Genomic DNA, 26,125 nt, shown 5'->3' with positions numbered 1-26,125 from the left:
CCGAGCACCACTAGGACTTTCATATTCTTCCATCATCATCCATATTGCCTTCAAAGTCGAAGTTCAAAGTTGATCCTGATCTTGGAAACTGCAGTTGAATAACAACTTCGCCTCAACATCCATTAAGAAGCTAATTAGTACTGTCTTGTATGCATGATAGGTCCAAAACAACTTCCAAATGTACCTTGGAGAGACTGGAGATATTTAAGAAGCTACAGTAATGTTCAGTTTCTGTTGAAAATGGTTTGAAAGTGTTTGTTTGAATGTACAATATTTTTTATTATTCATTTATTTATTCATTAATTTTGTTTTTGATATTGTACTTTATTGTACTCTGATGTAAAATGTCCTTTGCATTGTGCAACACTCCCTCACCTTATGGAGGAAGTATAACAAGTTCACCAGAAAAATAAATCGCTGTACTTCATTATGTACAAAATTTGTGGACCATAAACTAATTGCATATAACACAGTGGGAATATCAGCAAATCCTATTTTTAGCTGATTTGATTCGGTGCCAAGTAAAACCAAGACAATCCTTTGTAACTGCCATAACACATTGCACCCCTGTGCTCTGCTCTGATGGAGAGGGGGGAAAGTGGTTCCCTGGCAACTTTAGGGAACAGCTTGTGCATCCTTGTCACATTGTCATGTGAAGGATAGCCGAGGGCCATCTCAACAGTCTCGGGCTGTCTGTCTGTGAATTATTTATCGAAGAGAGAGACGGTGACATTTCTACACCCTGTGAGAACGAGAGAGGATGGTGTCTCTCTCTGTGTTTTTTTTCAGAGGTGGGGTCAATTTAAATATTTGATTTCTGTTTAGACATTTAGGGAATTCAGTGTTTCCCTTTGAAATACAATGTATAGGGCAGTACCAGATCCAGATAATAATACCAGTAATTTCTCTCTTGAGAAAAGCTGCTTAGGTGTCCCAAATGTATGTTCACCCCTCATGTTAAATGTATCTTATAGCAACAAGTTTTCTAAAGTTGCCATCTCTGTAGAGCAATTTCACTCTGACCTGATGCTAGTATTAATTAAGAATTAATATTTTTCTTCAAATATGAAGGTTTTGTTTTTGCCATAATGGGGTTTCTGCCTTTGGAAAAAGGTTGCATTTTTCAAGTAAGGCAGAGTCCCTGCTGACTCATTGGGACGTATTTGTCAAATTTTACACTGCTCTAACACTGCACACAACATTCAATGAGACCAACAGGCTATTCAATTGACAGACATGAAGTAGCATGTTGAGACTGAGCGCAAACCTTAAAAGTACAGAACACAATGAAGATCCTGACTCCCCAAGGTCACCACAGGCACCCATTGCTGCTGCTCTTCACTCAATGCAGCCAGCACAATCTCCTGGTTACCACAGCAACTCTGACTACAGGACTCCTTTAGTCAATCAACACATTATCACCACATGCACACAGATGGCAGCCAGGAGTGGCTGCGCACAACCATGCTTATACTGTACATACACTCTCACACGTAAGCACGCTCATTCATACTCTCATACAAATGTAAGTGCATGCTCGGGTGCAGACACGCTGAGAAACGGGCACGTGCACTTCCACACAATTACAATCTTATCGCTGCTTTCTTGATGTGTATCTGCCAAATGTTTTTTTCTCTTTTCATTGTGAGCAGTATTGCCTCTTTCACTGAATGTTCAAACTTGTCTCCTAAGGAATCAGTCTTGGTAAGCTGTAAACAAGTAAAGCCTCAGATTGCAATAAATTGGTTGGTTTTGGATTTTTAAGTAAAGTTTGGCTTGTTTGGCTGTTGCAGATTCTTATGGAAAAATCTGTGCTTTTAAAATGAAAACAAAAACCTTTTTTGCAGGTTATAAACTTTCTTATCTTCTGATATTTTGTGCTGCTGATGCAGTTGAAGCTGTGATATCAAAAGATTCCCCTGCCTTATATTCGCAAGAGTAATGATAAACAGTGATCTGATTATGGCCAGAGGTGACTCCAGGACGAAGATGGATTTCAGGGCCATTTCACTGACGTTTGTATTCTGCTTTGGAGTCGCTGCACATAGGCAGGCTTTGCAGGCACTGCTTTGACTCAATTTTGCCTCTTATTCACTTGAAAGCTCAAATCTCATATTGTGTCCAAATATAAGAAGGCTTTTTATTAAATTGCACTACTCTGTGTTTTAAAAGCTCCTATGTGGCCGTACCCTGGGAGGCCATGCATTGTGCTCCACATTCCATTCCTTCTCACTTAATTCACTGAGCAGAATTCACATTATAAGCTAACTCTATAGATAATTTATTCCTTTGTGAGTCATGGCTGTGATATTTGTTCAGCTCTGTGCATCTGGTGTTTGTGACATTTGAGTAATTTGTCATAAAGTGCTAATATCTGACTCATAAGTTGCCCATGTAATAAACACCTCCCTATGTGTTCCCAAGGTCCTCACAATACATTCAAAAGAAATACAGCTTCAACATTTTTCAGCATCCTCAGCAAAAAATGAAATTGCTCTTGTATCATATCTGTGTTGTGATGTAGTTATTTATACCGTTATCTTACAGTGAAGCCTTATCTCCACTGTATGTTGTGTTGTGAGTGTGGAATTTAGACAAAGGATGGAGGATAAAAGGGAGGAGACTTATTTCAGTTATTGCTTTTCTGCTCCTTTTGTCATTTCTTCTCTACGAACGCCTCCTCCACTTCCCTCTCTCATTTCCTCATGTGAATGCCAAAATGTTGAAGGTTAATAATAAGTTAATTGCAAGCAAGGATGCTTTGATACATGGCTTGCAATCATGCAGGTTGACAACAAAGTAGAGGAACATTTTATTTTGGACCCTTTCCATGGCTTTCCATTTCCTAATGTCTGTGATTCTATTACACATCCATTAGTTCACTGGCAATCATGTCTTTGCCAATAGGTCACAGATCCATGCTGCACTCTATAGCAGCTGTCCAGCAGATGCTACTGTACAGTTTCCACCAGATCAACTAATAAGACAGAGCACGCTCCAGACATGTAATCTGTGGGAAGGTACGGTTAGGGTTTGACGAGACTATACCATGTTCATGGAATTCCAAGTTGTGTTTGCAGATTTGTGTCATAAAATAGGCAAAAGTGAAATCGCAACACACTGAGCTCACTTGATCTTCCACTCTTTTTTTAAGTTGCTTTGAATCTAGTTGGGAGGGAAAAGATTCTGCTCAGAGGCTATTTTATGTTAGTCACTTTTAAAAACGTAGTGTTTAACCTTTCTCTATTAACATGACCAAAAGCAATTACACCTTTGAGTTGTGTGCTTACATTATCCCAAATGCTTCCAACAACATTCAGTTCCAGTGAAATTCCTAATTAGCCTGTTGCTATGACCACCAGGAGAGAGTCAGAGAGTGACAAATGAAGGAACACGAATCGAACATTACCTCGTCCATAAACATTTCTGCCTGAGTCTGACTTCTATTGAGAGAATCCTGGCAGCAAAAATTACATCATGTGTGGCAATGCAAAAATGCTGAAAATTCACTTGTGTCAGCTTCTTCAAAGGGATTGTTCGTTGGTTTTGAATTTTATTGAAATTGATTTGCAGATGTAAACAATAGACAGTAAAGAAAAACAGCCATAGATCTGATGAAGATTAGGTATCCAACAAAACTTTATTTTCATAATAAATTATCAATTATAAAATATCAATATCGTTAATCATCATTTAGTCCATAAAGATGTCACAATATAGTAAAGTAATTCCCATTTTAATTTCCCAGAGCCCAATTGATGTCTTCAAAATGGCTGTTTTATCTGACCGACAATCCAAAACCCACAAATATTCAGTTTACTGTCATGTATGACAAAGAAACCAGAAGCAGTGGATGCTTGGTACTATGGCCTAAAAATTATTCTCAAAATAGTTGCTGTTTAATTTTCTGTCAGCTGACTCACTGACTAATCAGCTAATTTTTAAATTATTTTACTCGCTCTGTAAAATTAACAGTCTGTATCTGGAGGTTGAAAAGAATTTTTACTTAGATTTAGATTAAATTTACTTTGATGCCAGCAGTCATCATTGTGTGTGTGATTTCTCAGACACTAGATGTCCCACTCTGAAATAAAAGTCTTGTCATATTCACTCAAGCACATACTGTATCATGCAGCACTGAGAGGGTGAGGCCTCATTTTGTCAACAGCATCTCGACCTCTGAGGTCTTTGGCACCTCAGCCTAACAAGGACAGGTTAGCGCAGGTGCTTTTCAGCTTCTTTCGAAACGATCTCCCTCTTGGTACTACCTCTGTCTCCATTTGACAACAGCTTAACACACATAGCTGCAAATTGATTTTACTTTAAGGTCAGAGCTTAGATTTAACCAGACTCTTTCCTGTTATTTTGGTGTGTTCATGTTTCACTAAAATCACAGTGTTTGTCTCCTTGTGTATTTCAGATATTCACGCGCTATGGAAAGTGCTACACCTTTAATTCTGGCCAAGATGGACGACCGCTCCTGGTGACCATGAAAGGTGGGATGGGCAATGGCCTGGAGCTGATGTTGGATATCCAGCAGGACGAATATTTGCCTGTATGGGGAGAGACTGGTAAGCTTACTTGGAAGAAACATCTGATTCCCAGTTCTGCAGACCTCAGCTGAAACCACATGACTGTGTGTTTATGTTTAGCTTTAAGTGATGGCTTGAGATAAAAAGAGATTTTTTAATCAACGAAACACCAAAGGAGCTGGTTATTTTCAGTGTAGGTGCTCTATGAAACCTACCCCTGAGATATAGGCCTGACTAGGCTACATTACACTCATTGCAAGCACTTTTAATCTAATTGTGAAACCTTAAATTAATTTAGTGGAGTGGACATGCCCATACTTAAGGTTCAAATGAATTTTATTTGTGGCGAATTTGTGCTCAGTTATGCGCCTGAAATATGAAATTCTCTTAACGGTTCTCTACACTTCCATTCATTGTGAATGATGATCCTGTAAAATGCACCCTTTGATCGTTTTGAATGCACCTGCTGTGTCCAAGGACTGTGACTGGCTAATCTGTATAAAGACAGATGGATACTGATCAGGAAAATTTGATTTCATTGTAATATAATTGTATCATTTGTCAGTTGGTGTTCCAATCCACATCAATCAAACAAGAGCAGAACCATTTACCAGATAAAAAATCAATGGAGGTTCCAGGCTCTTTCATTCAGGCTTGACCCCTCATCAACGTAGTCTCTTCCGTGACTCTCCAGGAGACCTGAAACTCTGAATTGAATGCAGCTGCATATGTTACTGCATGTTTGCATCAATATTTGATATGTACTTAGAAATTAATGTAACGAAGATAGTTCAGTGTAGTCACAGAAACACTGTGCTCATGCTCACCATTAAACATGTGGCACAAAGCTGTGATGTGGCTCCAGTAGTTAAATATGAAGCTGCATCTACTTAAACTTTAAATGATTTACTAATATTAATATATAATGATCTTTATGTAACATTATTAAATGATTCAAGAATTTTACAGGAGGGATGTGGTGGCGCAAGACTCAGTCACATACTTTATTCACAAATCAAATTATTTTAGTATTGTTGCATTTTTTTTTTCTATTATTGTCAGTCACTTTGTGTATTGAACTTTATTTGATTTGCAGTTTTCAATTGCTTTTGGTCGAAAAACTCAATGTTGTTTGTTAATTTTTTTTTTTTAACAAGGGTTTTAATGTGACACATTATTTGTGTCAGTTGAACTCTGTGAAATTAATGTGTCACACTGGGAAATTTTGTGCACAGGCTGTTTCCATCAAAACTTTGAGTATTAAAAAATGAAATATTTTATTTTAATATGACTTTACAGTCACATGTGAATGTTGGTTATAATTTATGACCCATCATTCTGTGTGTGTTTTTAATAAAGAGAACATTCAGTACCATGATAGTTTATGTCATAAAAGTTATATATTCTCTGTTATTATGACACAGAATACTATTCTCAAAAGCATCAATTATTTCATGGTGTTGGTGAAAAATGTTCTGTTGGGCTGCTTTTCAGTCAAATACTGGTCATGAATACAAGCTGTTCCACTTAAAAAATACATACTCAGAGCCCTGTTGTTGGGAATTAAACAGCAAAAACTCGAGAAACCCATCACATCCTATGGCCAACACTATGCTGCTTATTTCAACCTCTACAACAAAACAAAATTACTTTTTTTTATGTCCCTCATCAACTTTTACCTCCTGTAATAACACAACCTTTTGGTCAGGAGGACGCACAAACACACACACACACACACACACACAGAATAATCATCAATAAACACACCTTTTCTTTGCTCTTTGCTGAAGCATCTTCTCGAGCTAATGTCTGCGTTTTACCTCAATGATGTGGCAAACAGGTGCCCATGCATTAGAGCAGTCCTTTTGCACCCACTGTGTTCTGTCTGCAGACAAAGTAATATCTTCACCACTGATGTGCAACTTATTCCGTTCATGAGGCAGAAAAGTCAGACTTTGCTGTCTGTTTCTACACCACAGGTCACCAGGCACTGATCCATCCCTTTGTCATGTGTGCACACCTTTATTTCCTTGCACTTTACAGATTTTGTGAAACCAGAAAAACAAAAAGCAAATGTGTTGCACAGTGGCTATGTGCAAAATCTCATCAGCCTCTCGTGTATAAAGGTGCACTGATTCTTGATAAAACAAGTACCCTGAAATCCCAAAGTCTTCCACATCCCATTCAGTCTGTGGAGATCATCCCTTGTGGTCCAGAAAATCACTAAGGATTTTCGGAGGTTTTGGCAATGGCAATCTTTATGTGCTGATAAAATAAAGATGTACACAATGCACAAAAAGACGTGGTAGCACCTCAGTGTAATTCATTGATTACAGATTTGCCTTTAATTTGCTTTTTAAATGAAAATATACCCATCTTAAAACAATTAAAATGAAGGGTACCAAAACATCACACAGGTACTCAGTGATGCAGTATGAGAGAAACCAGTCGGAGGCAGTAAAGGCACAATTTCACTTTGAAAGAAGTGACTATCTTGTTTTATTAATAAAAATGTAAATGTTTGTTTACTAGCCATCCATTATCACATGGTTGGTAGAGTATGGTTTTGTGTGTCTGTTATTTAGAATTACACCTGTGTATCACAAAAGATTTGTTGATAAGCCTGCTCAGAAGTGTTTCTACATGTAGAAGAAATAAATGTATGCATAGAAATTAGTGTGCACATTCTTTAAGTACAAAACTGTGAGTATGCCCAGCAGATAAGGTTGCCAGTCTGTGAAAGTGTCAGACATTCACTAGACACTCAGTTTCACACCTACAGATAATTTAATTGGTTTTAATTTTTACTTCACCTGACCTGCATGTGTTTGGATTGTGGGAGGAAAAAGGAGCAAAGAGATAGATACACTGAGAACAGGCAAACTCCTTACAGAAACAACACTGCTGGGTGCATCAAACCGCCCATGAAGCAACATTGGGAACCTCTAAGGCCCTGTCCTGGTCAAATAATACTGAGAACTCAGCATGATGATGATGTTAAAAAGAGAAATTAAAGAAAATATGAGTGGACAGCTGTGAAGGTGTAGTTTTAAAAAATATGAAATGAGATGACTGATTAGCTGAAGCCTAAAACCATAGCTACAGAACGTGTGCAGGTAACAATATTAGAAATATTCTGTGTAGTTGTTGCATAAATTATATTGTTTCACAACAAAGCACATCGCTCTGAGGCAGTCGAACATCCTTGTATAGTGTCAGTGATTAAGTTTTCATTTCATTACAAGATTTAACCCAAACATCATCGTTCCAATTGGACGACAGATGGCCATGACTTAAAGATGACGTGCTTTTGTAAGCAGGAGTGCATGTGCTGCTCCAAGCCTCAGGCGTTTGCCTTGGCAGCAGCAGAAAAGGCTTTTGTATCCATTCTCAGAAGAGCAATGTGTAACAGTTAAAGCCTGTCGCTCTTTGTCAGAGCTCTCTTGCTGAATTCCAGCCTCATCCCCAAGCTCTTTAATTGAAAGCAGTGAGAAAGCCTGGTACTTAAAAGACGATACCTAGTGATGAGCAGGAAGGATAGGCGACAGCAAACAGACATTCTACTTCATCCCTGAATCAGTGCTCAAAGGATAAATCTCTTGAATCCAGCCTGCCATCGTCACGATAAGCAGCACCAGGTCTCTCCAAATGTGACAGAAACGTGTTTGCACAGTGTAGGTTTGAGTCACCATGTCATTGTGATGTTCCTCCGACCTCAGTATCAAAGAGGAGTTCTGCTTCATTTAAAATCTATACAGCAGAGTGCTGTAGCAACAAAAGCTGTCAGCTGTATTGATTTTCTTTTTATCCTCATCATCATTTATTTATTAATTTACTCATTCATTTTCAGTTCCCCTGCAGTAAATAAGACTCCTGTGGGGCACATATTGCCCCTACTTCGGAAATTAATCTTCTTTAACCATTAACTCCTCAGTCCAGCAAACTATTGCAAACTCCCAAAGAATCACAGGGGATTGGCATCCCTGAGGTCCACAGATAATACTAATGAATGATCAATGAGCAATGCTTCTTTCCAGAAGACTACAAGTGGAGAAAAATGTATAATTTTTCATGTGTTTTTGTTTTTGTTGTTGTTGTTGGGGGGAGGGGGTTGTTCCACCTCATTTTTCACTCAGCGGCTGAAGCAGAGAAGCATATCTTCTCCCTGCAAATATTACTCTCCATTTGATTACAACAACTCCTGCTGGGTAGATCATGCAGACCAGTGTGTGCATACAAATCATCATCCCTGTTGTTAATGTTCTAAACTCTTTTTGTCAACAGACGAAACATCGTTTGAAGCAGGGATCAAAGTTCAGATCCATACGCAGGACGAGCCGCCGTTCATAGACCAGCTGGGCTTTGGAGTGGCGCCGGGATTTCAGACCTTTGTCTCCTGTCAGGAACAACGGGTACGTCTTGGGAAAGATGAACAAAATAAAAAACGGAAATTAATCTACATTTTGTCTTGGTAAACCTGTAGGTTAATATTGGTCTAATACAACTTCACATTTCAAAGAGATAGTGTCTGTAAATCTGTTATATCTTGCACCGTCGAAAGGATGCAACTATAAAATGAGCCACTGTTTGTAATACTTTTTTCAAAACAAAATCACGCCTCATAAAAACAAACAAGCGCACACACACACACACAATCACAAATGACTGGTACAATCCAAAAAAAAAAGGTTTAACAAAAAGTGACCGCACAGAAATGAATCGCTGCAAATCTGTTTAAAAAACTGAGTGTTGAGTAAAATTTTAAGGACAACCAATGAGGTAAGAAGACAAATTTCAATGAGAAGGATGTGTAACAATTTGAGGGCTGAAAGCAAATACAAAATCTCCTTTAGTTGTAAGTCTAGATTGGGTGACTTATATAAGAGTTCTATTGCAAGATGTGAGGTTAAGTGCAGACACATTTAATTGCAAAAACCAACAAATGCATGCTGGAGCATGGTGTGACTCTTAAATCTAACTCTTAAATTTTTATTACAAGGATCAGAGAACGGAGCCAAGTTATCAAATATATTTTTAAATTCTAATGTGATTAATGACCCAACCAGGATTATTTCATTTTTTTCTTCACTGAGCACATCAGATAGCTGGTGGTCCCAGCTTTTGCGCACACATAAAGTTGTTTGTCACCGGCACAGCTACGACAGGAAACTGCATTATGTATTATTTGACCAATCTTTCTAATGGCTTTGAGTCAGATCTTGGTGCACCGGCAGACTGTGACATCACCAAGTGGATAATTTGAGTATTGTCTTTTAACTGGTAGTGTATTACGTAAGTAGCATTCAATGATTGCTAGTCTCTCTAAAAGTCCTACTGTTATTTGTAAAATCTTCAGTGAATGTGTGTAAATCAACAATGCTAGCACTGATAATATTATATTCCTCTTGTATTTTTGTTTCACTGTCCTGGCTAAGTTGTTTGTTACTATAGCTTGCTTTGGCCCACCTAAGTTGCAGTTGGCACTTACAAAAAGTTTGTCTAGTGTGAACGTACAGCAACTCGTACACTGGCTGATATCATCAATGATGTATATTGGGATCAATGGGAGTGTTTCTGGGCTTTCAGCTTCAGACATCCTCACTCTTCACTTTTCATTCCCCTTGGCCTGCAACCATCAGAGTGATCTTTCTGCTGAGGCTCTTCTGATAGCTCTGCCCTTGTCTGCCTCCTGTCACTCAGGTCTGAACGGAACATCCACTACCAACATTCACTGTTTAAATACTGCGAAGAAGCTGCTCAGCCTGCAAGCTTATCAGAATATGACATGGCTTAACAATGTCAATGCAAATAGGACACTTTCTGAATGTATTTAAAACTCTGTTAAGGGTTATTTTTACACAAAAGGAATTCTTAGCGTAATGACTTCCTGTAATCTGAAAAGGTGGCTAATGCCGAAACCGCTGAGAATTCACCAAACTCTCTGCTCTACACAGAGTTAAAATTCTGGTCCACACACTGACTGCATGTTTGTCTCAGAGGTCAGAGGAGTGAACTAAACACACTGTGAACTTATGGTACACAAACAGTGACATAGTGCTGACACCAAAACCATTTATCATTTAGAACGTAACAAGTGATCCATGACCTGAGCACTGGCCAATAAATACTGCCCACATGAAGTCTGGTTACTGAGGAGAAAGGAACATTGATGACCCTGGAAAGTATATGCAGACTCAATTACTGTACTACTCTAAGGAAATTGTAGTTTGAGCATTTGCATTTTATTCTACTCTACTAAATAAAACTAAAGCAATATTATATATGATTATAATTGTAAATTATAATAATTATTATATATTCTAGTTTTTACTCCATTACACTGCTCTGACAGCTGTAGTTACTGGACTACTCAGATTTTACATGATCATAAACCATAAGAAAAAGACAATGTAAAAGACAATGTATTTGTTATACAACCCTGATTCCAAAAACGTTGCGTTTGCTGCACAAAGCATATACTAAAACTGAATGTAATCGAATGACAATGTTTACAGCCTGTTACAAAAGAAAGATTTTGTTCTCTCTAGCTAATTTCCCAGTTCATGTCAACTGTACCAGAGTGATTTTTTTATAACCCACTCATTTAAATTATATTATTTTAAATTTAATTATATTGTTATATTATTATCATGTTGGTGCCTTTTGGAGATTTTATTATGAATATGTTAGGGCCTGGCTACTTTGTGATTGGACAGCCATTAACAAGGTGTGTCCTTGGGTTCTCATTCAGGTGTAGTAATACATATCTTTTTCTACTCCATCCAAAATATGGTTACTCATCCAAATATGGTTACTTCTGGTTCCAAAAACCAAGATTGCAATGGCTGTAATGCAAGACTCAGAGCTTCAAAACCATATTTTCATTATGCAGTCGATAGTCAGGTTATCAGGTCACGCTCTGTATGTACCAGTTACTGAACCACACAAGAGAGTCACATATTTGTCACTGGCCATGCTCAAGGCTTTTGTTGGACTCAAAGGAGTTGAAATGAGGTGCTTCTCGTAGTAAGCATTGCACTGTGCTGTGTGTTGAAGGACAAATGCTATTCTGCTGTCACACAAAGGAGGTTAAAAACAATTTTGGCTGGAAATCAATCCCGTGTTTCACAAAGAAGGCAAAATGCCTGCCACAGACCAATCAATTGCAAGAAAGTTGCAAAGACAGTTACTTTTTTTATGTTCCTTTAATGTGATGGAAGCTGAAAAGGCTGAAGTGGAAAGTGACTGCTGAGCCTTCAGTGCAAAGACATTTGCCTCATATTTACCAATCCTACAGTCCCTGAGGGGATTGTTCATGATTGTGGTTCCCTCCTTGATCTTGAGATCTTGGGCCCTTATGCAGTTCTGATTGCTACACACTCTGGGACTTAATGTCATTATAGAAACACAAACTTCCCCCCAGCCAGTATGTGAAAGTCTGTCTTGCACTGTGAGATGAACTGTAAGTTATTCCACTGAAGTGTGAATAATTCTGTGGGTGTGATGGCGAGCATGCAGCCAGACAAATCATACACTCTGGCCCCTAATATGCTACAGAACCATGCATAATGAATGGAGGAGAGAAAGGGATGGATTTGGAAGTGATCTCAGTCCTTCCACGTCCACCATACTGAGTGTGCTCCAGTGTCAGTGGGCTGCAGCAGGATTTTGCATGCTGCCACTGTCGCGTCTGCAGGAAACTGTCCCTCTTTGTTTTTCTCTATTTCTCACTAGTTCCCTTACATTTTTCCTCTCTAACAGTCATTACAATTCCTCTAATACAGTTCCTCTCTTTTCAATATGAATCCCCTGTCTGGCTCTCTCTCTCTCTCTCTCTCTCTCTCTCTCTCTCTCTCTCTCTCTCTCTCTTTCTCTTTCTCTTTCTCTGTTTATTTATTTATTTCATTGGCTGGTGAGCTCACTCTTCATTAATCTAATGCAGTTTGCTCACAGTCATTCAACTCCCCACTTCAGCACTCCTGTAGAGTATAACTGTAAGGGTCTTAACAGCCGGCCAAACTGGCACTCAACATGACGCCACAAAAAGAAAAACTGCACTTTCTCCCTGTTTAACATGAATAGCAAAAACCTCAAAATATTTCTTCTCTCAGCTTGTCTCCATCCTCCTCTTTTGCCATCCAATGAGTCTTGCTGACTCTCGCCTTTCCTCTTCTATACGCTTTTTGTTTGCTCTCGCTCTCTCTCATTTGATGAACAGAAAATTGAGTCCACAGTCTTAACATGATTTCAGTTCCTTTTCATGGCTGTTAAAGAGCTAACAGTACCACTAACATGTCCTGAAATCACTTTGGATTTAGAGAGATTTAGTCTTGTCTACACTTGCAGAATTAAGCCTTTGCAGAAGTTTAACCAGTGGGAAGTAATGGTGCCTTGAGATGGTTGAAGATGGCTTAGTCCAGCTTTGGAAAATGCAGGCAAATTGAAATAGCCAAACTCTGAGCATAAGAGAGTCATTATCCATTTGCTCCACCAATAGGTTTAGCCCACGATGAGGTTAATAAATGCACAGGCACCTATCGTTGATTGATATTTTACTCTAGCTCTATTGCTTTTTATGCTCTGTTTGACGTTGTTAAGCCTCCTTGATGGGAAAATAAGCAAAGGAATCATGTTATTCTCCAGATTAGATGTTACTCCGAGCTATCTAGTTTTCTTCTGTGTGCTGCACTGTACGTGAATGTGTGTGAATACTGTATATGAGTGTTGAACATTGCCTTGGGTTGTTAGTAACCAAAATAAGTAGGAGAAACACGTGGCTGCCTCTTGCACTCCAGGACAAATTGTAAAAGCAGGTCACTAAATCATAATAGCAGCCTTTAATTTATTGCTGTGTGAGCATTGGGTGGCGCACTGCTTGAACTGATGAGATTTAAACACACAGATGCTGTTTTATAGTTCGCCACTTCATTTGACGCATCAATTTTTTACCCTCTTTTTTAAAGGCAGTTCAAATGTCAAAAAACAGCACAATTTTTTTGTGATATGCAAATTGTAAAAATGCACTCTACTGGAGTCATTTCACTTTACTTTCTACATAAACAGTATGGCACAACGCCAAGCATAAACAAGATTAACTGGAACTTATATATATATATATTCACATCTGTCCCACTGTATGAATTGTATCCCAATTGTTTTATTAATTCTTTCGTCAGTAATTGTCTTGTTGTTGTTTTTGTTTTTTTCTGTTTTTTCCTTGCTTGGCCTGTCAACACTATCATTATTGTTATTCTTCTTTTTCTAACGGCACACATTACATTACACACTACCCAAGTTACAGCTGGTTTTCAGAGTGTTACAAAGGATAAGCTGACATTATTCATTGAAGGTAGCGAGCAAAACATTAACAATAGAAATTAACCACTCCTCCAAACTACTTCACACTCGATGCTGCCCTTCCTTGGTTCCTGAATACACCTGTCAGTGTGTGTGATCAGTGGGATGCAGGATTGTCAAAAAACTGGAGGACAGGCATGGAGTCATTGGGGCCCTGCTGGTGGAGGTCAGAGACTAATGGTGCCTAGAGTTGTGAACTCTCCAATATTCAAGCAATATGCTCATGATTATCTCATCTTGATACATATTGCTACATGCTTATTTTTCTTTCTTGGTATTAATGTTTAGGATTTCTGGCCTATTAATTTTTATTGAGGGTTTATTGATTGTCTGCTTTTTATGGGGTTGAAATGCACATCTATATGCTTTATTTCATGTCACCATGTGTTTTAATGTTGACCTTCTAGAGCTGAATTAGCCAAGCAACAATGCCAAAAATTCTGGTCTGGTATCAGCTTCTCAGAAGAGAACATACACTGGTTTCCAGTTGACCTCTGGATTTGGGCAGTTGCTTTTACAAAACAAGCAATCTGAATATATCAGATTGGGCCTTTGTAAGTTGTGGTTTTTCATGACTTTTCTGAAATGAAAACTAATTATTCGACTATGAAAATATTCATTAGTTGTCGGCCTATTCACATTCTCATGAAACATGTGCGGCGAAATGCAAGGTGGCATACTGCTGATGCTGTGTGAAAAGGTTAGTGCGCAATAAAGAGTAAGAAATATATGAAAAATATTATTAAGCGTAATATAATATATTTAATGTAATGATATTAATATTAATAATATTATTAGATGTGTATCTACATTAAGTAGGTATTTTATACCACTGGTTGCAGAAGAGTGATGGAAATGTACATTTGTGGATCAAAACAAAAGGAACAAGGCACCACACTTTGTTCTGCAGCAAAGCTGTTAGAGTGTAAGTTACCACATCACAGCTGTACCACGCAGCTGATACTATTCAGTTGCTGCAAGAGTGGGCAGTACAATGGGAGCACAGAGGGAGGATAGGAATAGGAGATGCGTAGGAGAGAAGCTCCCACAATAAGCACCCCTATACACATGTATTCACCATGGAGTAAGAACTAAATTCATTTTCAGTGCCACATTCAATAAGTGTGCAATGGCTTCTCATATAGACAGAGTAACAAGTTTATCACCATACTGACAGAAAGCACAAGGTCAAATGACTGCATTAACAGGGCACAGGAGAGGATGTTCAGCAGACAGAATGCTTTATAGCTAAAGTGGTTCTGCACTGTCGCTCCTCTCTCTCCCAGCTGACTTACTTGCCTCCACCGTGGGGGGACTGCAAGGCCACGCCGATGGACTCAGACTTCTTCAGCACTTACAGCATCACAGCCTGCCGGATCGACTGTGAGACACGATACCTGGTGGAGAACTGCAACTGTAGGATGGTCCACATGCCTGGTAGGAATAAGAACTGCAGCCCATCGCTGAATATAAATACTGTATATCTACATTACGTATGGAGATGTAGATGTTACAGTGTCTGTTGTTGTGGGTGGAAGTGCTTTGATTTGGAATTGTGGTGACAAATACAGTCCTGAAGGAACAAACTGCCTTTTTCCAACGACTGCAGAAAATCAGATACTTTCACACTCCAGTGAATCGGAAAACTCAACTATTTTCACTTTGTGTTTGTGCAGTGATTACAGCTGGCATTTGCTGTCTACCTCCTACATTTAATCACTGTGTGGCACCTCAGATGGCAAATTGAAAAGGAGGTTGACGCAGAGGAAACATTTAGATTTGGCCTCCTTTAACCCACACTCACCTGTCCAATATTTTGTTAATGTCTCTGTCTTCAATTGCGGTCACTTTCAGCTCTGTGTTTGCATATTAAGAGCCTGTCAATCTGCCTGTGTGATAATCAGGATTAGCTGCTATCTTATACTGATTGTGGAGTTGATTAACATGAGTCTATAGAGAGCTCCCCAGTTAAAATCCTTTGTCCTGTGGATTGTGCTGTGCTGCAATTCATCTCTCTTATCTCCCTGTCGTTTGAGTGATTTTTTTAAAAAGTGTGAACCAAAATGAAACAAAAATGCAGTGAATAATTGCAGCTGGGAAATAATTTCCTCTACATCTTGGACATCTTTTTTCATGTGTCATCCTGAGAGAGAGAGAGGGGTGTCTCAACTGTCGGGGAGAGAAAGATGGAGAGGGTGGGGGAGGGAGGGGTGACAGAGATTGAAAGTGGTGAAGAGAGACAGCGAAAGTCCAAAACTTAACAAAATCAATTACAAGATGAGATCAAATTTGCAATGAATATCCAATCATGATAAGGACGGTAATGACTGTCTAAGACAAAATTAATTATAAGTCCAGATCTCGTCATCCTTTGTGCTTCTTTGAAACCCTCTTCCTTTTTTTTTCTTCAGACTAAGAATAGTGTGTTTCCTCTGCCTGTCCTTAGGAGACGCCCCATACTGCACCCCGGAGCAGTACAAGGAGTGTGCAGATCCTGCCTTGGGTAAGGAGATAACCCAGCATGCTGTGTGTGTGTGTGTGTGTATACACTGTTCAGTGTGTATATCACACTGTTCAGGGCCCCTGATCCATGCTGATAACAGATAATATTGTTCCTTCCACCCAATGGTAGCCATTCTCAAATAGCAAGCAAGCCTCAGGCCTGGCACTGAGGCTCTCCTTTTCACACTTTCCTGTCTCTCCATCAACTGATACCTTTCAGGCCTTTCATGTCTGTTGCTTGTTTTCATATTGACTTGCAATCTCTCACTCTTTCATGACAGACTCACGTGTCGGCCTCTGGCTGCTGCTGTCTCTCTGACTCTGTCTTATATCCTCTATCTTTTGTATTTCTTATAAGGGTCTCTGGGGGTGGCTTCTCCAGCTTCTTTTCACAAGTTTTCTTCAACGCCTTTCACTCTGCTGGCATTTTGTTTGTCATTCTTAGTTGACAATGCATCTTTCTGTCCCCATGTCTTCTTTCTTTCAATCTCTATGTCTTCATTCTCTCTCTCTCTCTCTCTCTCTTTTCTCATCTACTTTCTTTCTCAGACTTTCTTGTCGAGAGAGACAATGACTACTGTGTGTGCGAGACGCCATGCAACTTGACACGCTACGGTAAAGAGATGTCCTTTGTCAAGATACCCAGCAAAGCTTCAGCCAAGTACCTTGCAAAGAAATTCAACAAAACAGAGCAGTACATAGCGTAAGTCAGATTTTCATTTCTCATTTTTTCAAAGATGAACATGGATGAGCATGGAGGGATATATATCTTTACTTCTGCTGAATTATCTTCATCCCCAGTGGAGACTAATTTTATGTCCCTCTCATAGTCATTAACTCTATTTCATCAAAAGACCACATAAAATACCTAAAATAAAAATACTGAACTGAGTTTTTAATAGTACCATCTCCAAGATAAGCTAGTGTGTCATTCTGCATGGCAGATCTGGATTTGTCTTCGGTCAAGGCTCCAAAGAGTTTGACCAAGGCTGGGTAGTTTTCCCAGACAGCCATCACAGACAGGCAGGATGAGGACAGCCAGCACACATCAGACATTCTTCATGTATTCCCAAGTCCAAAGTCACAGACTCAGGCTCTCTTATAAGTTTTGATTTTCTGAGAAAACGAATACAGAGAGTCAGTAACCATCTGAAAAGGGCTTATCTCTGTGATATGTTTGTAATATCGCTCTACTTGATGAATAACTTTTTTTTAATTAAATTCTTCCTGCAAATGTAGGGATTCAAGTTCCGTAATTGCTTTATCAAAGTTGATCATTAGCTGTTTAATGAATGTTACTTTAACAACAGCAAGAAAAAAACCTAACAGACTCATAGTCTATACAGGCCCACTGTGATTTGTGATTTATCTCCATGAATAAAAACACTTCAAACCCCTCATCCCCTCTGATTTTTTGACAGATCACACCCTGGTTTTACGCATTATCACCCTTGGTGCTGTTCAGTGTACTGCAGGCTGCTAAACTACTGCATATAAAGCAGCTGAAAATTATACTTGTCGATGTCATCGAAGTTTTATTTAAGTGCATTTCAGGAGTTGTGATTAAAGAGCCCCTCAAGACATGTTTTTTTTTTTTTTTTTTTTTTTAAAAAGACTCTGCTTTAAATAATTATTTGTGCCTTGTAAAATATTCTTAAAAGCACATCTGCTCCTCCTCCTCTCTCATTTAAAAACCTGTAACTGGCAAAAGCATGTTTTCCAGCCCTGAGGGAACAGATATTTCACACATGTTGTGTCTGCATTATTTTATGGCATCATGTTACACTGTACTGCCTTATAAGGCACTTAAACCTGGTGTTTATCATTGTTTTAAATGGATCAAACCACTTATACCCACAATAAACATCATCAAAAGCTGCATTAGAAATCTGTTGATACAAGACTGCACAATAACTGCTGTAACAGGTTCACCTGCACTTGATATAGAATAAAGACCTTCCAGACAGAGAGTAACTTGATTAATTAGTCAGTATTAAGTGTTTTCTTGCCAAAACTACTGAAAGGATCAAATGTAGTTCAAGGAAAGGAATAGAATGGTGTAATAGTAGTGGAATCTTTTATCTATCATACCCGCGGAATTGTTAAGGACAAGATAATTATGATAATTAAGATAATGCTGTAAAGACCTTTCCCTTCAGAAATGTTTTCTTTTTAATTCCCTGTGGGTATATGTGAGCCCATCCTGTTCATTTTTAGCTGGCCATATTTCCTAGTAGTCTGATCAACATTAGCTGAGAGTGGTCTGGTATCTGGGCTTCACAGTGTTTGCTGGTGTGAAACTAAAGTCTGTGACAGTGGTCTGTCTTTCTGCTGGAAACCAGAGAAAGACAGAAACAGAGCCAGAGCGAGAGAGACAGCTTCCTCAGCTGACAGCAAGGAAACATAATTCAAGCTGCAGGCTGAGACCTCACACAGGTGGGCTTACAAATCAGGAGAAAACACCTAGGAATGTCAGTAATAACAAGATTAAAAAACCCACTAGATCAGTGTTTCCCAACCAAGGGTACTATTACCCTGGGGAATAACTACTTCTGCAGCTGCCAGGGGGAGCATGAAAAGAAGTTGAGATGTTCAACTGATTAAAAAAAAAAAAGAACTGGAATTTGATTTAAAAAATATATCCACATAGCTGTGGCTGTTATCTGTAACAACTGAACGCTAAGTGTTGTTGTGTGCATGAAAACTAGAAAACAAATAAGCAGAGAAGTCTAAACGGTTAGCTTAATGTACTGTACATGATGAATCTTTGAAATAGATGGTTAAATAAAATAAATAAATTGTTCAGTTAAAAGTGACTCAACAGTCAATTTAATTGTCGTTGTGCAACAGTAGACTGTATAACAAAACTCCAGTCATAGCTCTCTGTGCTGCACACAAAATCAAAAGAGTGCAGAGGGTGAGTTCAGACATCCCGCAGCCTGTGCAAGGTAGTTACCCTGTAGTCAGTGGATACTTCTGTATCTTTTGCCAGACGGCAGCAGCGAGAGCAGGCTGTGACTGGGGTGGGCGTTTTAGTCTTTTAGTATCCTTTGGGCTTTACAAAGGCACAACATCGATATCACAGATGCTGTGTTGATGGCTACCATGATGTTCTGGGAGATTTTAATCACCTGCTGCAGCTCCTTTCCTGGGATGTGAGCAAACCGTATCAGTTTGTGTTATCAGTCAGGATGCTTTCTGTTGCTACTCGATTAAAGTTAACAAGCCTTCTTAAGTTTCCTGAAGAGGTACAGTACTTTCTTTAGTTTTCTTTAACAGGGTGGGGATGTGTGATGTCTATAACAATCAGCTCCTTGGTTTTATTGACTTTGAGCAGTTCTCTCTGCACCCCTATGGACGATTGTTGCTTTCCTCCCATTATGATGGTGGTGTCATCTGCCTACTTCACAGTACAATTCTTTTCATTTCAGGGATTTTAGTCATGGGTGTACAGTCTGAAGAGGAGGGGCCCGTTCTCAGTATTAGTGTGGAGGAGGTGTGACTGCCAATCTGAGCTGTCTGTTAGTGAGGAAGTCCAATGTCCAATTGCAGAGTGTAGTACTCAATCCCAGCATGTTAATGTTTCAATCAGTTTCTTGGGAGAGATTGTACTGAAATCAACAAACAGCTGAAGTCAACAAACAGCATTCTGGTAAATATTGATGGACAAACATGGATAAACAGTTCAAAATGTTAGCTAAATGTAAAGAGGAATCCCACTGTGAATGGTCTGTGAAGGGGTGCTTCAGCTCATCTGACATGGCTGTGGTTGTATGCCTGATAGAAAAGGTTTGGAACTACTAACCAAGACAAGCTCACTAGGTGAGGAATTAAGTGCATGATGATTATACTTTATGGTGTTTACAAGGGATGTTTTGTGTGCTTTTAATAGAGCTAGTACAGTCAAACTGCAGGAGCTGCAGCAGATGTTGTAGGTTCATTATGCATTAGTACATCTCCATCTCTACATTATCGGATGCAATTTGCATTTAGTTTCTTCTACCCAGCCCTCAGCTTTATCAGAGTGCCTTTAAAGATTGACAAATCAGCACTTGTCATTACTTCAGTTTAAGTAATACAACAGTGCACTGAGTGCAAGAAAACTACAAAGTCAAATTGCCGTTTTGATCTCAGCTCCAGTGGGGTGTGAAGTCCCAAAGAGAGGATATTCAGGAATCAAAATAATAGTCTGCCTTGCCTTGGGCCTTCAAACTAGTCTCCATTCTTTTTCTTTCTGCTTAAGTCAAGAGTTTTAGACATTGAAATTAAACAGCTGTCATCCTTTCCCTTGTTTTCTTCAATGACCAGAGCTACTGCTGTGTTATCTGCAGGAAACGACAGGCTCACCAGTCGTCTTCTCCGCCTGATGAGACTCTGATAAAAATACAAGTTTATAAACTACAAACTGAGAAATTTGAATATGTAACTTAAGACTGTGTGCTTCTCTCTCTGTTTACAGTGATAACATTCTGGTTCTGGATATCTACTTTGAAGCGCTGAACTATGAAACCATTGAACAAAAGAAAGCCTATGAATTGGCAGGCCTTCTGGGTAAGGAAATGGCTGTCAAGTGTTTTTTTGGGATTAGATAATATGCAGAATGCAACATGACAGATACTTCTTATCCAATGTGACAGGAGCGCGAGTGCTCGCATTTTTATAATAGGTACTGTGGTCCCCGAAGACACAAAACTGTCTCCTTAATCTGTCATGCCTTTTCAACTACATTTTTGCAGTTGTCTACATTTACTATTACTTGTCTCACCTTTCAGGTCTTAATAAAGAGAACAAAGTATGTTTCAAAGATGATCTCTGTTTCATGTGAATGTGCAGACATGACTCCTCACTCTGTTTTGTATTAAGGTAGAATTTGTACTTATTTATCTTGTCAGGTGATATTGGAGGTCAGATGGGTCTCTTCATTGGAGCCAGCATCCTCACTATTCTTGAACTCTTTGACTATCTATATGAGGTAAAGTATCTGTTTTCAAACTACTTTCCATCATCACTGGGCTCCTCTCACTTAGATAAAACACCCACTACAATGTGTTGTTTATGCAAATATGTACTGCTCCAGTATTATGGAATTACTTGATCACAAAATGGGGTTTTTCACACAATGTTACCATCCACACAAGGACATGTTTTAGCAAGTGTGACGAACACACTGTCCCTCACAACCCTGCAATTCCATCTCTGTGCAACACACACACACACACACCTCAGCAGCGGCAACGCTGAATACATTAACATTTTCGATGTATTATATTTTAAATTAGTCAGGATGTCTCTGTCCATTCTCATTAGAGTAACTCTGTGTTGCGTGCTTCCTCAGTGCCTTCACTTCTACCAGCAATGCAGAGAGACTTTTTATGTGCCTGTCAGTCTTTGATTTTAGATGTATGAGCGTGTATGTGTTGATAGAGCAAAAAGCAGCACCTGCTCATGTCCAGGATGGATGGAAAAATATATTTAGAGAAACATAAAATCAATCTCATTTGAATTTCAGTTTGCCTGATGCTTCAGCCCTCAAAGTCCAGAGTGTCTTTACACAGCTTGAACTGTGTAAAGACTAAAAAAGAATGTTGTGTTTCGATCACAAAACATCAGTAATGGATGTCCTCGTCTATTTTCAGGTGATCAAGTACAAGCTGTGCCGATGCATGAAGAAAAAACACAAAGGCCGCAACAACAATGATCGGGGAGCTGTGCTGAGCCTGGATGATGTGAAACGCCATGTCAGTAGGCTGCTGCTAAGTACTTTCATTGTGTCAGACTGCATTGCTTTGACAGGGGGCACACTCTCTTTTTTGTCTTCGCCGCAGATGAACTGAAAGAGCAGTGCAGGGGAAGAGTAAACAGGAGAGTGAAGAGATAAAGCTGGGGGAAGCTAGGGGGGGATAGACTTGAGAGACACGAAAGGGAACGAAAAAAGTGATTGGAATGAGAGGAAGAGAAAATTGAGAGGGAGAGAGAGAGAGAGAGAGAGAGAGAGAAGTAGGAAAGCCGAAAGTGGCTCGAATTTAATCAAAGCTGGGGGACCAGACCAGCGGGGACAGGCCGGAATTAGAGCTTTGGAAGGTGTGACAGCTCACTTATCTCCAGGTGTAAATGAAGCCAGTTCACTTTAATTGTAAGTCTGCACCCAGGCAAAGAAAAAGGGAAAGATGTGCTCCTCCTCTGATCTGCTCTACAGACTTGCTAGTCTTTCCAGCCACCTTCGTTATTTTCATCATTTTTTAACTTCAGAGCATTTCTTATGAAACTATTTCCTCCTGCCTCCTGGCCCAGCTTGTTGCTCATGTCATGCTCAGAGCGTGTTTATGACTTTCAGGTGCATTTTATTTTCTGTTTTACGCTGGGTCTGACGATTCCCAATGTGCAAGTTCGTCTTCCCTCTATCTCGATACTCCCTCTCCCGCTGATCATTTCTCTCGTCTGTCTTTATCCTCTTCTCTACTTTGCTTCTCTCTTTCCCCTCATTTCTCTCTCAGGCTCCTTGCGAGAATCTGCGTACACCATCAACATATCCTGGCAACATGCTACCTCATCACCCAGCCCAGGCCAACTTTGAAGACTTCACTTGCTGAGCAGACCCGGGTGAAGCATTAAAGTGCGTGTTATGCAACCAAAGCCAACCGTACAACAAGAACTGTCCAACAGGGGGAATGTGAGGAACTGATGCAAAGTCTAACAGAGGCACTTTTTACATAGAAACAGAGTAAAGCAGACAACTGAAATATGACAAATGTGGTGAACGCACTTTCACCCAAGGAAAAGTGGAGAGGAAATCCGCATACAAAATTATTTGTTAATTTTTCAGAGGACAATTCACGCAGCATTCTAAACTCTTCTATCTCAGCGTTTTCCTCTGGAATACTGCCGAAAAGGATGCTCACGGAGAAACCTTGCCAACATGGACCTCTCTTTCAAGAGACAAAAAAGATGAGAAAAAAAAAAAGAAAATACAAGGGAAAATGTACAGTAATCTCACCATAGACAGCAGATCAGAAAAAGAGCCCCCATGCCTTTATATAACACAGCAACTCATGATGGTTTCACACAACACCGGCCTGCTAGCGGGACAAATATTCATACTGCTTAACTCACTGTACATGTAGCAACATCTGTAATTGCTGCAGTGCATCATGCAGTTGGACTCTGTGTCGTCTATATGAGAATGTATCTCTGTTTGCGGTGAGTGTAGTCGGGTGTGTGGGGAAGTTTTCCAGGGTTTGTGGTAGAGGTGCATCTTCTACCATTTGAAATGTATTGGTGATGATTTCAGGTCTCATCGTGTAAATGCATGCTTGTATTTGTCCAGTGCATGTTTTTCATTTCATTTCTAGTTTTGATTTTACACACACACACATACACACATGTATGGCTTTTAATTATATGCATACATATAATTGAAGGTTTGCCTCAGTAGTATACAGGAAAAGCATGTGACATGTTTATTTCTGTTTATGCGTGTAGGTATGCAGTGTGTGTGTGTCTGTGTGTGTGTACGTGTGGGCTCACGTGTGTTCATGGATGCCAACATCAGTACCCAAGTAGGTGCTGTGTGTGTTTGTTGATTGCAGAAATGGATGAGCTGCACATAATTTCATTCTTTATGGTTTTTTGTTTTTTGTTTTTTTTTTTATTTGATGACTCGAATAGTCTTCAGTCAGCTTCATTCACTCTTTTCTCAACTGCAGGATGAAGTGAGGTGAATTTTTTGAGAGTCGATTGGTGAAATCCTCAGAGTTTTGTGGGGCTGTTAATTCTTTCTGTATCTGTGTTCTAGTCGCAAAAGTCTTATCAAAGCACAATACCGCCAGTATGTAGAGGTGATGTAAAAGACAATGTACTATTCCTCTTGATATATTGTCATATTATTAATATCGTGTTTATTCGACTGTTTTTCGGTTGTTTTTTCTTTCGTATAAAACCAACTTGATATTGCCTGATAATCCTGTCTCCATCTTCGAGGTAATAGGGTGGTCTATTTAGTTATCAAAGCATAAATAAAATGTACATATAAATTTGGAAATTGTTATTCTTCTGAGGTTTTATTCTTATCAGTGAACTTCCTCTTTGATGCCTTTGTTTGTCTGTTTGGTTGAATAGGTAAACAGACGCAATGCAGTGTATTTTTCAACTCCAGATACTGTGCAAATATTCATTTTTATCACAAGTAGCTCTCAGAAAATCTGATATGCATTCTACACTTCATCTAAGGCGTTTTGCTATCCCTATTTCCTGTAATCAATATTTTATCTTGTGTTTACAACTTAAATCAAGCGCAGGGTTTGGGGGCAAGAGTCTGGTATTAAAATAGATATTACTTATCAACTTCAACAATTCATTTGTGCTGCAGTTTAACAGCTGCAAGCCACAACATTGGTGTTTTGGAGCTTCACACTCTTGAAATGTAATTACGGTTTCAGCTGCTGTGTGACAGTAGGATGGATGGAGAAATATCCTGCACAGCCAATACAAGTTTTATCAAGACTGTCAGTCAGCCGGCAGCAGAACATTATGGACCGCTTCTCCTGTATTCTACTGTACATCTGGTGCTGCCGACTGCCTCACTTATATTAGAAAAGCGGCTCAGTGATGCATGACACTGTGAATATTGGAGCCCAGTAATATGCCCTTAAACATGGTCTGCCTTGAAATCATGTTTGTTGCTCAGTCAGCTGCACATCAGTCCGCCGCTACCAGAGATTAAGGGTTATTCTAGGACGAGAGGTTTACTTTTGCTTTATCATTTTTTTTTCAAGAATACCAAAATACTTCTAGTGGGAAACCAAACATCAACATTGTTTTATCAAATGTGAGTGTGCATTCATTTTTTTATTATTCAGAAGAGAAACCTCAACTGGTAACCACACATTAATATAAAAGTGTTAAAGCTCTCGGGAACCGACTCCAACATCTGATGAAGATTTTTCCTTTTTTGAATATCTGACACATGACTCTGCACCCCTGACAGTTTTATTATTTTCTGTTGTACCTGCCACAAAGACAAGTTAATCAAAAAATAAAAGATGATGTTATTCATTTCCTGTTTGCATTTGTGTGTTTGTCTGCGACTCAGAGGACTGCGAGAGACGGTCACAGTAAAGGACAGCTGCCTTCATGTGACAGAAATCCTGCACAAGATGATTTCTGCATCCTGAAAAAGCTCCAGGGCAAAGCAGGCGGTTGTGTGGGAGGTGGCAACAACAGGAGTTCAGACATCCTGTCCATCGTTCCAAAAATTCAGGATTACGGATTTCCTGCAGTCTTGTGGTCTTTTTTTTTTCTGTTCACATGTTGTGAGCAGATCCAAAAGTCATGGCAGCCCCGTCTTTCTTCCCTGGATGAGGTTAAATCATTATGTGCCCTCATTCAGCTCCCCGATAAAAAGATCAGGGATGACTGTCCCCTCCTTGCTTTCACCTTGTTGGTTGACACACAGCCAATATGTGGACAAAATAAGAGAGAGATGCTTCTGTAATTGACTCTATCCCAAGCTGGCCTTCTTAAATTGCTCTAACTAACACCCTCAGCTTATCACCACAGGCAGCTGGATGTGGTTTAAAGGGGGCTGGTTCCACACAGGGAACTTCTCATGTTTGCTGTTATATTTTAATGAGGCTTGTGCACATGTTTTCAACCACATCTGTCAATTTAATCATGCCTTCTGCTGTCACTGAACATGCACTCATGCTTTAGATCTTTTTACATCGGAGATGATTTCC

General features: G+C 39.4%; 1 protein-coding gene across 5 annotated transcripts in view; it reads left to right on the top strand.

Moving 5' to 3' along the window:
- asic1b (acid-sensing (proton-gated) ion channel 1b) overlaps positions 1–25,438 on the top strand; it is a 143,341-nt gene extending 117,903 nt beyond the window's left edge. For 3 of the 5 annotated variants that reach the window (XM_046383155.1, XM_046383153.1, XM_046383154.1), the window contains 9 exons: positions 4,421–4,571; positions 8,817–8,944; positions 15,176–15,326; positions 16,336–16,392; positions 16,941–17,094; positions 20,851–20,942; positions 21,284–21,363; positions 22,028–22,129; positions 22,886–25,438. In XM_046383155.1, coding sequence (XP_046239111.1) covers positions 4,421–4,571; positions 8,817–8,944; positions 15,176–15,326; positions 16,336–16,392; positions 16,941–17,094; positions 20,851–20,942; positions 21,284–21,363; positions 22,028–22,129; positions 22,886–22,981 — 1,011 coding nt within the window. In that variant the 3' untranslated portion in view covers positions 22,982–25,438. Of the gene's footprint in view, positions 1–4,420; positions 4,572–8,816; positions 8,945–15,175; positions 15,327–16,335; positions 16,393–16,940; positions 17,095–17,335; positions 17,772–17,812; positions 17,991–20,850; positions 20,943–21,283; positions 21,364–22,027; positions 22,130–22,885 lie in introns of those variants that run through there. The other 2 variants (XM_046383158.1, XM_046383156.1) reach the window with 2 other exon arrangements.
- The last annotated feature ends 687 nt before the right edge of the window (positions 25,439–26,125 follow it).

The sequence above is a fragment of the Scatophagus argus genome, chromosome 3, assembly GCF_020382885.2.
Source record: "Scatophagus argus isolate fScaArg1 chromosome 3, fScaArg1.pri, whole genome shotgun sequence".
Classification (NCBI taxonomy): domain Eukaryota; kingdom Metazoa; phylum Chordata; class Actinopteri; family Scatophagidae; genus Scatophagus; species Scatophagus argus.
The sequence above is the reverse complement of the archived record's forward strand: the minus strand, read 5'-3'. Positions and strand labels throughout refer to the sequence as shown.